General features: G+C 57.1%; 2 protein-coding genes across 4 annotated transcripts; both read right to left on the reverse strand.

Moving 5' to 3' along the window:
- Positions 1-609: 609 nt before the first annotated feature.
- Positions 610-6,238, reverse strand: TMEM208 (transmembrane protein 208). 2 transcript variants are annotated; one of them, XM_052798161.1, is made up of 6 exons: positions 6,151-6,238; positions 5,969-6,064; positions 5,817-5,876; positions 5,498-5,634; positions 2,099-2,183; positions 610-1,053 (listed from the first exon to the last, which is right to left on the reverse strand). In XM_052798161.1, exons 1-6 carry the CDS (start codon positions 6,154-6,156, stop codon positions 916-918), a joined length of 522 nt encoding a protein of 173 aa, XP_052654121.1. In that variant the 5' UTR covers positions 6,157-6,238; the 3' UTR covers positions 610-915. The 2 variants fall into 2 exon arrangements, with proteins under 2 accessions (XP_052654121.1, XP_052654120.1); XM_052798160.1 differs by having other exon boundaries at positions 5,778-5,876.
- Positions 6,239-7,048: 810 nt separating this feature from the next.
- Positions 7,049-16,281, reverse strand: ELMO3 (engulfment and cell motility 3). Of its 2 annotated transcripts, none has more exons than XM_052798157.1 (20): positions 16,109-16,278; positions 15,997-16,037; positions 15,831-15,903; positions 15,704-15,754; positions 15,051-15,220; positions 14,087-14,186; positions 13,831-13,982; positions 12,955-13,033; positions 12,257-12,307; positions 11,768-11,890; positions 11,457-11,588; positions 11,086-11,190; positions 10,431-10,539; positions 10,090-10,226; positions 9,834-9,997; positions 9,588-9,700; positions 9,222-9,326; positions 8,813-8,895; positions 8,474-8,554; positions 7,049-8,261 (listed from the first exon to the last, which is right to left on the reverse strand). In XM_052798157.1, the coding sequence occupies exons 1-20, from the start codon at positions 16,184-16,186 to the stop codon at positions 8,049-8,051; spliced, it is 2,160 nt and encodes a 719-aa protein (XP_052654117.1). In that variant the 5' UTR covers positions 16,187-16,278; the 3' UTR covers positions 7,049-8,048. The 2 variants fall into 2 exon arrangements, 1 of the variants encoding a protein (XP_052654117.1); XR_008236804.1 differs by having other exon boundaries at positions 8,113-8,261; positions 9,222-9,340; positions 16,109-16,281.
- Positions 16,282-16,439: the final 158 nt, after the last annotated feature.

A 16,439-nucleotide genomic window follows, 5' to 3' on the forward strand; every position in this document is an offset into this window, starting at 1 on the left:
TTGTGCAGGCAAAGCTGCATGGCTCCGAGCTGGTGCGTCAGGAGCAGGATGGGGTCACCGGAGTGTGTAAAACAACATACTGGGCAGGGACAACATTAATAAATCAAAGTTGGTAAAAGCAGAAGCTGCCCTGAGCTGTTCCTGGTCTCTAACACAGTTGCAGCATTCCTCCAGCTGTGTCATGCCTAGGAGAGCCCTTTTTTTAAAAAACAAACAAACAAAAAAAACCAAAAACAAAACACAAACCCCACAGACTTGGTTTTGTATTCTTGTCGCCTGTCATGCCACTGAGCTCTCCCCCAAAGGTAGCACAGGCCAACTGGTGGCTCCAGAGAGCCCAGGCTCAATCCCAAAAGCTCCAAGGCTGGCTGCAAGCCCAGTTCACAGCACCCCCAGCTGCCCATGCTCCGGTTCTCACAGGGCAGCTGCAGCCCCTTTGCAGTGTGCAGATGCTCCGGCAGGCAGGGCAGCACAGAGCAAGCTTGGGAAGGGATAAGACCACTTGTCTTTGGGGATTTTGCTTCCCTCTGGGCCAGGTCTCCACAACACGCTGGTGTTTTTAACAGCTCCGCTCTGCGAGCAACCCTGTGTGAAGACACTGCTAGCATGGTCAATTAGACTCTGCTCTTTAATATACTACTTCCTCCAACGTTGCAATCCCCAACCTTGAACATGATACAGCACTGCTTTAAAAAGGTATTTACACACATCCCAGCATCACCCCCCTTGTCATCCCAATGAGCAAGGCCTCGACTGGCGCCAAGAACCAACCAAGGGAAGCCTCTTGCGGCCTTTCTAGCGGAATGGCAGCAATGACAGAGGGTAACACAGCTACTGCGGTGATTTCAGTCGCATCTCTGATGAAATAACAGCATGGAGATGAGAGATGGCATTAATCTGTCTCCCCAGCCAGGGCTAGAAGCGCTTCATCTGGCGGCGTTCTTGTCGGCGTTGCTTCTTCTCATTTGGTTCCTGACTGGCAGGTGAAGAGTCAGCTGTAAACCAGGGCCCCAGGATGTTCACCCACAGGAGGTAGAGAGCGCGCCCTGGAGCCTGCAAAACACGTGTGGCACAAACTCAGTCACTTTTGGGACAGCTCTGGCAGGGGTGGTGCAACGGTCTGGAGGGCTGGTCCTACCGAGGAAGCCTAAGGAGCTGGAATATGTTTACAGGCTGGATCAGGGGCATCACAGGATGCACGGAAATCAAAGGCAGTGGCAGGTGTCCAAAATAAATGGCCTGATTTCGTATGGTTTAGGAACTTGCATCTGTATACAGCACTTCGGCTTCACATATGGAAATCTCAGCATCAGGTCTGAATTACCCAGAAAGATCCAACTGCCCAGACGTTCTGCCTCTCCCTCCTTCAGAAAACACACCCACATTTCTCTAAATGAAAACAAATGTGATCTGAATTATCTCCAGGGGATAGTCAAGAGTTCAGGCTGCCCTCTGCCAGGCCAGCTAGAAAGGAACTTGTGAGTAAGGACTGAAACAAGGTAACTTTCTATGCTCCCAAGATTGCCTTATATACCTTTGTGGGATATACTCAAAGCAACTGTGGGATTTTTTTTAACTGGAGATTTTTTGTCCTTCTGCAAAAGCAGTTTTAGCTGGAGACACATGACAAATGTCTCTGGAGTAGAAAGAGTCTGGTGTGTTAAGGGGAAATCAAAGCCTACAGCGTTTGATCTACCAAGCACCACAGTATCCAGCAGTTCCTAGCCTCAGTTTGTGCCAGTGAATGACTGAGAAAACCAAACAAGAAGCAGCACAGTCTGTTTGCCCATCACAAAAAGGCTCTATGTACAAAGATGGCTTTGATCTGCCTCATGTTTCTTGTTGCCCTTTCACAGGACCAGAGAAAAAGGCCAAGGCCGGCCTGGTTTTTGCATGGTTGACTCACAGGGATCAGGACTTCTTTCCCTTGTACAGCCTCATTATTAACAAGATTTGACAGGGAGATTAAAAAATTTATCAGCAAACAGTTTTGGGCTGAAACAGGACGCCATGAAATGAAATAGATAAAGTTCTCAGCTCTGAAGACAGGGAAAGACAAGGACAACGTAGAGCAATGAAGAAAACCGCAGGAGCTTACCAAGAGCCAGAAGTACCATACATAGAGCGAGAAGCAGCTCAGCACTTGGACTATAGCTGTCAGCAGGATCACATCCTTGAGGTGCCTGAGGGAAGAAAAGCAAAACATTAACCTTCCATTCTAGCCCCTGAACACACCAGCTCCTCTGCCACCACAGCCCATCTGCACCACCTCCTGGGAGCGACCCTGCCCGGCCTGACTGAAGGACTGTCCCTGCAGCTATGTTTTGCCACACGCAGTAATCTAGAAGCATCGGAGCAGTAAACAGAAAAAATAAATAAATCTGATGAGTTAAAGAGCTAGGCTCCCTCTGAAAAGGGACATTGAGAAAGCTGAGGAATGCAGGGGGGTGGAAATCGGCAGCAAAACCACCACCCCCACAGCCCGCAACAGCAGCCAGCACCCCCTGATTTGATACATACTGTGGCATAAAGTATAGCTGCTCACGGCTGGCTGCACTAAAGGGAAGCATGAATCTTCTCTGTGCCATTTCACAGCCTGACAGACACACTCGGGGTCACCAAAGGGCTGGGGTGCTACAAGGACAAGCACACCATCACCCGCAAGCTGAGCTACAGCAACAGACAGCTTTGGCTCCCCCCCCCTCCTGCTTATCCGACTCCTTCTTCCACGCCAGCCTGAGGCAGAGCTGAGAGCAGCTACAGAGGGGAACGAGCTGCCCACACCTCCACCACCACCCTGGGGGGGGACCTGACACCCAAGAGAGGTAAACAGGTATTAGTTTTTCAACACAAGCCACAGGGAGTGCCATGATGGTTAGAAAAATGCCAGCTCCTTCGCTCCCATTAAATCATCATCTGCTGGAGTAAGAAACCCTCGAGTCACATCCAAGAATGAAGTCAAGAAAACAAAGGCAAAGGTAATGAAATAGCTCGTCTGGTTCTCGGCAGCACAGCACAAAGCAAGGTGATGTTAGGTATTCATCACAGAAACAACTAGTTCAGGCTGGGACACTGTCATCAACTCGAGATGCTGGAGAATCCAGCAAAGGCTCTATGATGGGATGCTGAGGTTCAGAAATCTCGTGCATCACCAGCGGCCCCAGAGGGGTCACAGCAGTGCTCCCACCAAACCCAGCTCTCCCAGGGACCAGCAAGCTCAGCTTTCCTCAACCCCAAAGCAACACACAGCATCTGTTTCAGTTACAGACAGCACAAGGGAAACACCATCAAATCTGCAGTGTTCCAGAAGCAGCTCCAGAAGAGCACGTGTTAATCAGCTGTGGCATGCTCAGCTGAGAGGCAGGAAAACATCCACTGCTTTCTGAAAGTAACCGTTAGCCTAGAGTGGTTCCCTGATCCCCAGAGAGGTAATTTAGAGCACTTCACCCAAGAAATGGAGGAGCACGAAGAGTTTGTTAACACTTTGTGTTCACGTATCAATGGGGCTACACTAATGAAACTTGCACTCTCACGGCTGAGGGCTCTGCACAGACTCAGGTACAAAGGTACCTGAGTACCTTGTAAAGTACAGGGTAAGGATGGGAACTTCAGCTGTGCAGGTTTTGCTTTTACAGCTCTGCCTTCAAGCTGCGTTGTGTTTTGCACAGCCTGTGCCTCAGACAAGCATCAGTTAATTTTGATGTGTCATAAAACTCACCCCAAGGGTGTATTGCTGAGGCAAAAAAACCTCGGAGGCCCAGTACCAAGGGAAGTACTATGTCTGCAAGTGGGCTGCAGCGGCACTACAACTGCGCCTGACACCTTTTCACAGCAGGTAACGGGATCCTTCTGCTAACTCCTGTCAGTCATTTCCCCCGAGAGCACCATCACACACGTGCATGGGGCAGTTATTGGGGCACCCGCTCTGCCTTGGTGCCTTACACATCTCCCAGAGGCATCTCCCACAACTAGGATGATACCTCAGATGACATCAAACTTCTGTATTTTCCTTACTGAACTGTCCCATGTTGTGTTTCACAAAAAAGGTTTCCAAAATATTTTATGCTTCTACTCAGGAGAGCCAAAACAGTGTAAAACGGGAGAAAAACCCTCGGCTGACCAGCAGGAAAAAGAAGTTGCTATAGGATGAACAGGGTGTAAAGCACCTGGCTCACAAATCACGCTAGAAATAATTTCCTCTCTTCCCAGCTACCTCGTCCCTCGGCTGAGTCTCTTACGCTGCACACCTGAGTCACTCTGGCTGCAGGTAGCAAATTCACTACTCCACTAACAAACACACAAGATGAGAGCTCATCCTGTGCAGACAGCAGGTTCTGTGCTGCACAAGTCAGTCTACTGGCTGATAACATCCCCGGGCATCTGCTGGCTACAGAAATAAAATTTGTAACAAAAAATAAAAATATATAAATCAATACATGGCCCTTCCCACACAAGAGTGCCTGACACAATGCAGAGGGCTCTGCCGGAAACAAAGCCCCACTGTGTTTCTTCAAAAGCCTGGCAGCAAGCGAAAGATGGTGATAAACCTTAAATTGTTGGCCAAGGGCATCGGAAGGAAAGGGCCAACTACCCCAGGTACCTCGCCGAGCGCACGCTGAAGAACCCCAGCAAAAGCTGGACCAACAGACGGAGGCTGAGGGCAGGGAGGACAGAGAGCAAAGCGTGACCTGTCCACGACTGCCCAGCAGTTTTCTGTAACTAGTTTGAGGCTCGCTGTTGGAAAAGACATAAACCTAGAAGATATTTCTGCTGTTTTGGTACTGTTGTCACCTTATTTTACTTAACAGTGTTTTGTAGGAATTATTGTTGTGTGCTCCTTGACCGAGGAAAAGAGAGTTACAGCAGCACCAAGAACACTGGACAGGCAAACACTTGGCGCTGTCTGCAGACAGACAGACATGAGGAATGCACAAGCACAAGGAGCAGAAAAGGCTGAGGAGGTGAGAGGAGCTGCCTAAGACAGAGGGGATGTTTTTAGTGCGTAGAACAGTTCAAGACGTGGCCAGTCTGCAGCCAGGATGGGTTAAGTGGCAGTGCACACCCTTCTGCTCTGTCAAGCACTACCTGCAGTGCTGGTTTAAAAAGAAAATACATCTCTCTGCGTGTGGCAGAAGCACACACAGGGTCAGCGCTGTCTCTTCGCTGAAAGACAGCTGTAAGCTGCTCCAGCGAAACTGTTTGGGATCTCCTACCTGTGTACTTCAGCCCTAAGGAGTGACCGCCCCAGGCTGACGTACCCACGCAGCAGCTCGCAACTAGTGCACGCCAGGCCAAGCATTCAGGTAACGAGGACAGTTTAGGTACATTCTCGGAAAAAATGGCTACAGGCTTCCAGCTCCCCTCATGCCTGTGCCAGTGGGCAAGCAGAGGTGGGAGCTGAAGCCTGGCCTTCTCCCTCGGGGCCTCTCCTGGCTCTGCGTGCACGCTCAGGCAGCAGGTCCTGCTCACCTGGACTCGTGCGGGTGTGGACACTCACTCTGCCATCCCCTGCTCCATATTCAGGTCAATTCCCCCGTCAGCAAGGCTGCCATCTTCTGCGAAAGACGGCTTTGCCATGGAGTTCATGGAGCGGTAGCTGGTGCCGTAGACCACCGAGCTGAAGACGAATGCTAGCTGCAACAAGAAAACGGCTGTCAGCCACAAAAGCCACGACCCCCAGGGCAGGGCGACAGGGGCCTGGTGGCCTCGCCCGTCGCGGCAATCAGGAAAGGAGCCGGCTTTCCACCGGGCCAGCCCCAGCCCCAGGCCCCCCTCGCCGGGGCCCTGCCCGCAGCGGCAGCCGGCCGGGCGCTCACCCACGTCCAGGCGGAGGCGGCGGGGTAGAAGATCACCAGGTTCACCACGGCGTAAAGGGCCTGCGGAGAGAGCACGGCACGGCTGTCGGCCCGGGGCTCGGCCCTCCCCACCGGCCCCATGCCCCGCCGGGGCCCTCCCCGGCCGCACTCACGGAGGCCCCCAGGATGATGCGGAAGTAGAAGCGCAGCGTCTCCCGGTTCTCCTCAAAGATCTGCTTCTTGCCCTTGGTACCCGCCTTCCCCTTGGGCTGCGGAGCCAAGAGAGGCGGTCAGCGGCCTCGCCCGCCCAGCCCCGAGCCCCCGGCCCCACCGGGTCCCCGGCCCCGCCACTCACCGCCATGGCCGCGCCGGCTCCACGCTCCGCTTCCGGCCCACACCGGAAGTCGCCCTCCCCCGGAAGTGGCGGGGCCGCGCCTGGTACCTGGCAGCCTGGGTCTACCTCGGGGGGGGGGGGGGGGGGGGAAAGAAGGTCTCAGTGCCCGCAGGTCTCCCTTCCCCTCCCCTCTCCTCTCCTGCGGGAGGGGTTCCCGCGGTTCCCGGCCCCAGGGGACCCTGAGGCCTTTTCCCTGGCCCCACAGTGCAGCCCGTGGGTTTGGGGTGCCCGTGCCTGTCCTCCCCCGCCCTACAGCCCCTTGGCCCGCCTGTGCCCATCACCTCCCCTTGGCTCTTAGGAGAAGGTTACCTGCAGCACCCCGGCCGTGGCAGGGTCCTGCACAGCCATCAAAAGCCTGACCTGAACCCGAGTGAGCCGTGTTGCTCTCGCTTCGGTAGCTCCGCCGGCTCCTGGGAGGTGGTTCGGGGCATGGGGCGAGAGCTGGGGCTGCAGACAGAGCCTGCCTTCCCCAGCCTCATCTTTCCTTGTGACAGCCTCTTTACAGCCGAGACACTGCTCTCCGAGCTTCAAGGCTAAAGTACGGGTCCGCTTGCAGGAGCTGAGCCCATCCAACCTGTTACCAGGACCACCTGCAGTGCTCCTAAGCCTTCCTAGGCTGGAAACAGCCTTAGCTGTAGCCCCATGGCTGCCCTCCTCAGAGGTGACTAGACTCCGTGCCTGCTCCTCAAGAGCAGGAACAAAATCTTCCTGCTGGCCATCCTCCAGGCTTCTTCACGCTCTGTGCCGCAGCTCCCACAGTGCCACAGCACCGTCCCAGTTTTTGCCTGCTTTGGCCCTTTTTTGCCCTGCAGTCAGCCTGATACCTTCCCCAAGCTTTTGGAAAGGACACAGCACTGAGTTCTCCACAAGTGGTTTATTGTCCCAGTACATGGGAGGCAGAGGCACAGTCAGAGCCCTGGCGACCTGCGGCTGCAGTTGTTACCGCAACACCCCTGGGAGAAGCTGTAGGCACGAGGAGGTGGGGGCACTGGGGTGGGAGCCGTGGGGGCCGGGGAGGAGGTAGCTTGTCGTCGTGCAGTAGTGCAGCAACATGGCTGAAGTGTGCAAGTACCCGCCTGGGGCGGGGGAAGGCACCAGGATTGGCAGGAGCGTTGGGCAGCAAGGGCAGACTGGGGGTCTCCTCCTCACACCAGGCAAGGCAGCAGCAAGCCCCTGCCCAGCAGAAATGGTGCTGAGAGAGCGGGGGCTTGGACCCTAAACACCCCCCCCCCCCCCCCTTCCAGGAGTGGGAGCACAGAGGGCTCTGCAAAAAAATGTTTCAGTGCGGCACGGGCTGGGCAGGCACACCGTGCTCTGGAGATACTGTCTGCTCGCCAAACCGTGTGGAAAGGGGTGTTTTATCCTTTTTTTAACCACTTTCTTGTTGAGAAAGGAGCCCCTATGCTGACAGGGAGAGCCAGGCAGTGCGGATTCGTACCTTTGTAGTGCTGCCCCTCCTCTCCAGCTGTCCAAGGGCTGCTTGTACCTTTATTCCTACCCGTATCCTTGCCCTCTCTGCCCAAAGCCTGGCTGCGGTGCAGGGGGGTCAGCCCCACCACAGAGGGGTTTGGCTGTCTGGAAAGTAGTTTGTCTTGCCTGCCCATGGCAGGGGAGCAAAGCAACTGGGTCACCCCCCCTCGAACAGGAGCCTGACGCTCGGTGGCTCAGCCCCGTGCTCTCACAGGAGGGCAGGACACAGGCAAGGAAGGGTGGGCGGTTTGCCCCGGGATGGGCAAGGTGCAGGCAGCGCAAGCCCGAGCCCCCAGCCAGCACCTGGGGGCAGGAGATGGAGGACAGAGCCTGGAGGAAGGGGTTTGATTTTGGGGGGTGTCGGGGGAGGACGGGGCACAGGGAGCAACTCACTGCTCTGCGTGGCTGAAGTCGTAGCAGAAGTTTAAGTTGCTGGGGGGCTTTGGGACAGGAGGGGGTGTGTCAGGAATGCTGATGTTCTCCAGGTCCAGGAGCCGCAGCTTGAGCTCCATGGACAGCAGGACGTCGAGGTCCGTCTGCATTCGCTCGCTCGTCATCTCCTTGCCCAGGAGCACATTCAGCCCATCCGTCCAGAGGCAGAACTGGGGAAACAGAGCATGAGTGACTCTGGCACCAGCCCGGGGCAGCTGGAGAGCCCACCTCTCCCCCCACTGCAGCTCCCACCACAGGGAAGCCCAGGAGGCTGGGCTGGGGGGGAGCTTGGAGGGCACACACGACTCCCTTCCCCGCCTGCTGTCCCCTGGCAAGGACATCTGGCCGCAGTGTGCCTCCCCAGCGGGCCCTCGGAGCTCACCTCGTACCGGGTGGGGGCAATGAAGTTGAGGCAGTATTCCTCCACGTCATACACGATGGAGAAGGCCAGCTCCAGGACGTCCTGCGGGGACGGCGCAGGGATTAGCCAGCTTCTCAGCTGGACTCTTCCCAGCCCCGGTGGGGTTCAGAGCAGGAGCTGCCTCCCAGTCTCCTCCTCTGCGCCCCGGAAGACCCAAAAGGTCTCAAGCCACTTGAAAAACCTGCTGCCATCCATGAAACCACCCAACCTGCCACCATCTATCCACCACTGAAAACCATCAGCAGTTGGGGAAGGGAGCGTGCTGGGCCCCCTGTGTGAGGCAGGGTGGGAGATGCTGACCTTGTTCTGCTTCCCGGAGCTCTTCTCCTTTGTGTGCGGACACTCCTTCCCCATGAGCAGCATCTTCATGTCTGCCACAGGAACTGGGGCAAGCGGAGGAGCTGTGAGTGCCCGCTCTCCTCTCCTCTCCCCCAGGTCCCCGGCACTCAGAGGCCAACAGAGCCCAAGCATGGGGGCTCACAACCATCTGCAACTCGGGGGCTGGGGGGCTCAAGCTGCTCTGCAGCACCCTTTGGAGAGCCAGCCCGCCCCAGCCTGAATTTCCACAGCTCCCAGTCCCACACTGCCAGCGGGCACTGGGCCAGGCACACAGGCAATTCCAACCTTAAGACATCCCCAGCACATCACAGTGGGAGTGGGCAGAGGGCTCCCCTCCCTCCTTCCCACCTTCTTTTTCTCCATCACCTACTCTTCTCTGGCAGGCTTTCGATGGGGGGAGAGTCCACCCCCTCCTCCACGTCCCCATAGTGCAGCACCTTGTGGTTGGGTGACAGGCGGCAGTACCAGAGCTTGTCTGTGGCAGAAGGGCTGTTGGGAAATGCTCAGCCTCCCCCCCGCTGAGGTCCCCATCCCCAGGTAGACAGAGCTGTTCCCTCATCAGCACACCCCACTTTTCGTCCCACCCCGTGGGTCAGCCCACACCAGCCGTCCAGGGAGCCGGGCACGCTACTCCCCACAGATCAATTGCGACTTCTTCCCAGTGGCAGGGGACATGGGGACAAGCCTCTGCCCCCCTCCCAGGACCCCCACCCAGGAGCAGAGGGCTGGCACTCACCCTGCCTGCGGCGGCTGCTGATCTTGCGGAAGAGGGTACCCTCACAGAGGTGCAGCAGGCGCTGCTGTCGGATCAGCTCCAGGAGCTCCGGCTTCAGCCTCTCACGCAGCTCCCTGGGGCGAAAGCCAGCAGAAGAGGAGCACAGCCACTTCAACTGGTGCTCGCTGACCTCCCCAGCCCCACAGTGTTTCCCCCCCCACACAGCCCCCCATCACAGCTCCGGCTCGCTGCCCACAGCCCACTCACAGCACGGGCACAGCCAGCGTCTCCTCCTGGTGCAGCCGCTCCGTCTGCCGCAGCTTCAGGATCTCGCTGTAGTTCAACGCGTTCACTCTAGTCTTGAATAGCTCCAGGGAGGTGGGCTTGAGGGACAGGGTCCTGGTGATCTGCTCCCGCACCACCTGCAGCACCTGTGGGGCCCAGGACATCACCCCTAGTCTGGTGGTGCTCCCCAGAGCCTCTGAATTTGTGCACAGCCTGTGGCCCCAGCGTCTCTTCGCACCTTGTCAAAGTCCTCCTGGGTAGCGCGCATCTCCTTCCAGGTCTTGTTCACCAGCTGGATGCAGATGCAGAAGAGCTCTTCAAAGAAATGATCCTGCCCGAAGAACATAGGGTAAAAGGCCTGAGCCGTCTCCGAGCCTGCAGTGAGAAGGACAAATGATGCCAGACTCCCCAGTTTTTCCAGGGGATTTCAGTGTCCAGGAGAACCAGGACATTTCCCAGCCCTCCCTCCCCTTCCCCTGTTGTCGGCCACGCCAGAGCCTGGAGGCCCCATGTACGCAGCGCCCTGCCAGCTGGCAGGCAGCAGGGCAGGGAGATGGACAAGCTGGAGCACACACATACATGGCTCTCCAACGTGCAGGATCTCGCAGAGGATCAGGGTGAGCTGGATGCTGCTTCGAGCGAAAGGGCATTCATGTTTGTCTTCCCGGCTGCTGTTCTCGAGGACAAACTGGAGGAGAGGGCCATTGCCTCGTGTTACGCAGGCCGTGGAGTTGGAAGGCTGCCCAAACGGTGGGGCTCAGACATCCCACACTCCTCCTGAACTTCCTAGTCAAGCTGTCCCCCCAGGTTAAGCCATCCCCAACAGAAGTAGTTAGCTCTCCCCAAAAACCAGCCCCAGCCTCTTCCTTCCCCTGCTGCAGTGTGGGAGCTGATCACAGGCAAAGCAGGTGGGAACGTGGCTAATGCCCTGCAGCCACTGGCTGGTTTTGCCCAAGTTGCCCTGGTCTGCTCAGATGTGAACGAGGCCTGAAAATCAAGCTGTGAGCAAAACACTAAAAATTATGGGGACCCTTCAGTGTCACCAGCCTCAAATGGCTGCTTCTACCAACAGGGAGGACTCGGCTCCATCTGAAAAGGCGCACTAGTAGGACACCTGCCCCAAAGGGACATCCTCGCCTGGGTTTGGCTGAGGACAGGTCACAGGGAAAGGAAAAGAAGATGGAGATCCACCAGCACCTCTCTGCCAGGGAGTTCTCTGGGAGAGTGCACGCACCCTGCTATAGGCGTTGGGGGTGTGCCTGGAGAAATACACCATGTTGTCGAGGGCGAGCAGTCCTGGTGGGGCACGGCGGAGGTCCTCCGCTGGGTTGCTGTTGTTCTAGGAGGACACAAAAGGATGCAATTTTGCAGCTGCTGCTTTCTTGTCCAAGCAGCAGAGTCCTCCCAAAGCAGCCATGGAGTTTGCCTTTTGAGTCCCAGCAGCTCCGCAGCACTTGCTGTTTGGGAGTACCGAGGGAGCAGAAGAGAGGTACTGCGTGGTGGCCCAGCAGCATCAACAGGGACACCAGGCTTAGGGGAGCCATCAGAAGGTGCTGCCAAGGCCGGCTGGCGGAGCAAGCGTGGGCCTTGCAGCGGGGGACACACCATGAAGCCCAGCTTGCGGAACTCCTTGGCGCACAGGGATCGCCGGCGCTCGGTGCTGAAGTTGCTGCCAGGTGCCTCACTCTCTGACTCAAAGGCAGTTTGGCGCAGCGACTGGAGGAGCTCCCGCTGTTCCTGGAAGGAGAGTGGAGAGGAGGGGATGCTGGTGAGCCCCACGCAAGCAGGTTCTCCCAGGACAAACTGAAATTTTGAAATCAAATGTGCTGGGTTCACCCAAAGGTGAACCTTCACCTGTCTCTACTTGTACAGGTGGAAGAGACCAGACCAGACTCGCAAGGAGAGCACTCCCAGACCTGTGAGTAGGGATCCATGGAGGTCCTCATGCGACGCTCACACAGGTTGAGGCTGACAGACTGCAGCACATACAGATAATGGGCCATCTCATCCCCCAGCGGCTCGGAGCTGTGGATGATGTTCTACAGGAGACTGCGAGTGAGAAGGTTCCCCCAGGCTGCTGCTCCCAGTTCCTCCAAACCCAGGGCCCAACGGCAGCCAAAGCCCAACAGGTCCTGCTGCTCAAAGAGGCATTAGGAAGCAGGCAGTTCCCCTCAGGGTTGGGCGAGAGCTGGGTGCACTGAACTGCAGGCAGCTGGGGGTGCAACCCCGGGCATGTGGGTGCCAGTGAGGCAGCAGCCACAGGAGGCATCAAGGAAGGGATGTGGGGCACGCAGGCAACCCAGCCAGGCACCGTCACCAAAGGCTGGGGCTGAGGGGACGGGAGCTGGGGAGGAACGACAGAGGACAAAGCACAGAGCAGACCCTTGACGAACCCAGCTCCTCACCTTGTGGATAAACTGCCTGATGTTCTTCTCCCTCAGGTAGTCCATCATGTCCTAGGAAGGGAAGTGGTTGTGAGACATTCTCCAGCTCCACACACCACTCACCCAAAAAAGCCTGTGTTCCCTTTGCAGCCCGCCACCCCTGCTAAGCTTGGCTTGGGGCCACAGGCAGGGTGGGGACAGAAAGGAACGGGCAGTCTCAGGAGTGACACCAGTGAGCAGGAGACCTGCCCCCAGCTTCCGCTGCCCTAGCCCAGCCCAGGGGAGCTCAAACAGATCCTGCCCCAACAGGCTGCCAGGACAGGTTGTGTCAGTCAAGAAGAAGCAGAGTGAGGAGGCTGACTTTAAACATCTCCAGGCACCTGTCACAGCCCCGGCATCCCAGAGAACACAAACACTGCAGTGGAGGACCCAGCTGCCCAAGATCCCGTCACGGGGGGCCCAGCCATGATGGCCCAGACGTGCCAGGTGCTGGGTCTGGGCCATCATGGTCACTGCGCCGCCACCAGCCGTGCTACTTCTCCTGTCATTTGAGATCTTGCATCCCCCCCAAAAACTATTCCAAGGGGTGCGAGACAGCAGAGACCTCTTGGCAGAGCACCCCCATGACAGCGGCACTGTGGTGCTTGGATCTGCAATGCCCACCACCCTGCCATCAGCCGGTCCTGCCTACTGCCCGCAGGCAGAGAACAGCCCCTTACCCGCCGCTCAGCATCAGTCGCAGCCAGCAGCAGCGCAATGAGCAGGGCCATCGCCTTCAGCTGCAGCTGGGCATTTGTCCTGCAGGAGGAGGAGGAGGATGGGGAGAGACACCAGCTTTGAGGATGGTCTTGCCTTCCCCAAGGCAGAGTCCTCTCCCCACTTCACTGCTGGACCCCACTGCATGGAGCTGGAGGACCCAGAGAGGCCAGAGCCATGAGTGAGCAGCTGCTGACCGCAGGGCCAGGGGTGAGATGGTCCCCACAGCTGTGACTGCAGGGCACCCATGGATGGATCAGATATTGCTCTGCACACACCCACGGGTGCAGCATTTTGGAGCTGCAGGAGAACCCAGGGTGAAGAGCAGACTCCTGTCTGGCAGGAGCCCTGGGCATGAGCCTCTCCATTTTCAAGAAAGAAAAACCTCCAAACTGAAGACATGCAGTGGTATGAGGAAGATGAGGGAACGAAGAACCCGCCTTAGCTGAGGGATTTAACAAACTCCATTTGTTCATTACAGTACCACCACCCCAAGTTGTAAGGAACATACTATTGCTCCTAAATACACTGGGGAAAGGGAAGGAAGAGCCAACACCAGAAAAAATGCCAGTCAGCTAAAGAACCAAGATATTGGAATGAAACAGGCCATGAATGAACACATGAAGGAATCTGACCTGGAAACAGGATGGTTTCCAGGATAGTCCACCCTTCCCCCAGCATCAGGGACAGGACAGGCTGATCTCCCACAAGTTGTTTAGGAAGGCACAATACAATCTTGTGCCAGGGATAGTCAGCAAGACCCAGAGAAATCCCCCCCATCGCCTCATCCCCACCAGCCTTGGGATGTGGGCGAACAGTGCACCGGCCTCTCCACTTACACCTGCAAGTGGGTGAGAAGACGATCCAGCGTCACTTCTTTTTTAACTAGCTCAAAGAGGAGGCGACTGGTAGGCACCATGTTCTCCAAGATAGACAAGGAGAGCTGCTGCACAGATGCATCCACCGCGTTCATATTGACATAACTCACTATCTACGAGACACAAAACCATCCGTTGACAGCAAGCTGAGCCTGGGTGACGAGGGCAACAAGGAATTCCAAGGGCACAGGCTGTGGAGACTGCAGAAGGCGCTTACCTTCTTGATGAAGGCTGCACTAAGAGTCTCCCAGGAAACAAAATCATGCTCCATCAGCTCCATGAAGGCCTTCAGGGTGTGAGCTAGCATCTCCCCTGTACTGGAGGGACAGATAAGCAAACGCAGTGAGAATGGCTCCAGATACCCCCCACCGTAAGACAGGAGTACAGTTGCACATTGGTGGGTACGTTAGAAACAGCTAAAGAAGCAGAGAGCAGTGAGCAGAAGAAGAAAGGAAAAAGAGACTGTTGGGTAAGAAATCAGACCCTCACTTAGTCATCCCAGGAAGTTGAGGCAGGGAAGTTCAACAGCTTGTGGAAAGCTGCATTACCACGGTACAAAGATCACTGCAGACAAGCCCTCAGGAAAGCCAAGCCACCCCAAATCCCTCCCTCTACTTCCAAGAAACACATGCTGTGTGGTTTTAGGCTCCACATTCTCTGTGAGATAGGAGCTCAGAGGAGATGCACCATCACATCCTGAAAAAGTTGAGTAGGCACTAGTATTTGGCAACCGGGGTTTTCTCGAGCTGCCTGCAGATCTCTCGCAACTAAAACCTCAGGGCAGAGGGATTATTTGGGGTGGCAGGAATGAGCAGCAGTGGAAGCTAGGCCCATCACAGGAGGTTTCCTGATAGCAAAACCCATGAGGCTGCAGGTGACCCAGCCAGCGAAGGGATGGGAGGTTCAAGTCTGGGCACATTCATGAGGAGTCAAGACCACAGACCCATGGGGACCTTCCCCTGGCTGCCAGTGTGGGGGGACAGAGCCACGTACCTTCAGGTAAGGCGCCTGCAGAGCCAAGTGCCCCGCCACCAGCGCTGCCCTTCATGCCGCAGCACAGGGATCAACAAGCCAGGAACACGAACAGAGTCCATGCCAACGCCCAGCTGAGAGCTCACGCAGCATTAGCAAGGGAGAAGAAAAGTCAAGAACTGCAAAGGAAGTCCTCTCCTGATACTCACTCATTCCCTTCTTCCACAATATAGAAGATTTGTTTCAAGCCATTCCTGCTGATGAACTCCTGAGCAAAGGTAACGTCTTGGGAGAGGCTTGCAAGCTTCTTCAGTGAGTCAGTCTTCACATCTGAGTTGTTGCTCTGGATCCCGCTGTACAACCGCTCTGCTTCTTGGTCCTACCAGGAAGGAAAGAATCAAGCCAAAGGGGCTCATCGAAAGACAGCGAGAAGCTTGGAGAAGGCTGGAAGCGCTTAAGCACAAGTTTTGGAAGGAGGCTCAGGCTAGAGCAGCCCCGGTGAGGAGCTGGACCGAGAGACAAAGCCACCAGAGCAGAGACCAGGAGGAGCTGAGGAAGGAGGTCAAGCTGGTGTGACGCTAAGAACGCTTGAAGAGTTGGCCCACGCGTCCAAAGCATCTCGAGATGACTTAGTTTCTCTTCAAACTCCCCCGAGCCCTGCCGAGGGAGAATGAAGGTTGAGACAGGTCTCCTCCCCACGTTATTTCTGCTGGGTCTGAGGCACTGAGAGGAGCCGTCATGAGCCAGAAGTCACGGAGCGAGGCGGCGGCAAAGGGCTTGGAGCACCGCATCGCCCCATTGCAAGGGGACATCCCACCAGAGCAAGCGGTGGAGAAGGAGACAGGGGGACGGAGGGATGTACCGGGGAGGTGGTCAGCCGTAAAATGCTCCCGTTCTTAATCTCCCCGCGGTTCTGCAAGGAGAAAGGAACCAGTGAGCAGGTGAGCGCCACACCGGCAGGTCCAGGGGGAGGTCGGGGGGCACCTCACCGACTCGGTGATGTAGGTCTGCCGCCCGTCCACGTACTGCAGGGCGTAGCGCTCGGCGTTGGGCAGGCTCCACCTGCGGCAATGGGTGGCCGGTCACAGCGCCGTGTGGCTAGCGCCGGTGGCCGCCGGGCCAGGCAGCAGCCCGGTGGCGGGTGGCGGTACTCACGCGTCGCAGACGTCCTTGAGCACCGAGGCGAGGGGCTTGGTCTGCAAGCGAGAGGGCGGCCATGAGCTGGACTGCGGCGTCCGGGGAAGGTTTGGGGGGTGCCGGGCGGTACCTGCTGGAGCTCGATGAGCTGCGGGATGGCTCCCACCATCTGGATGGCGATCTTCACCACGTCCTTGGGCGGCGGCATGGCTCCCGCGGCAGCACCGTCACCGCTCGACACAGCTCCCCGCCCCGCCGCGCCGCAGTTCCGGGTCGCCGCCGCCGCCGCCTCCCCGCCTCCCGGAGGGCCCCCGCCGCCGGCCTCGATGGCGGTGCCGGACGCAGCCCCGAGCAGGCCCAGCCCCCTCACCTGAGCTGACGCGGGTTCGGCGGGACCCACCTCCCGCCGGGAAAGGGCCCGGCCCCGAGGGGGACGGCCAGCACCCCGCTTTTCGGGGGCA

This window comes from Harpia harpyja, chromosome 9, assembly GCF_026419915.1.
Source record: "Harpia harpyja isolate bHarHar1 chromosome 9, bHarHar1 primary haplotype, whole genome shotgun sequence".
NCBI classification, from domain to species: Eukaryota; Metazoa; Chordata; class Aves; order Accipitriformes; family Accipitridae; genus Harpia; species Harpia harpyja.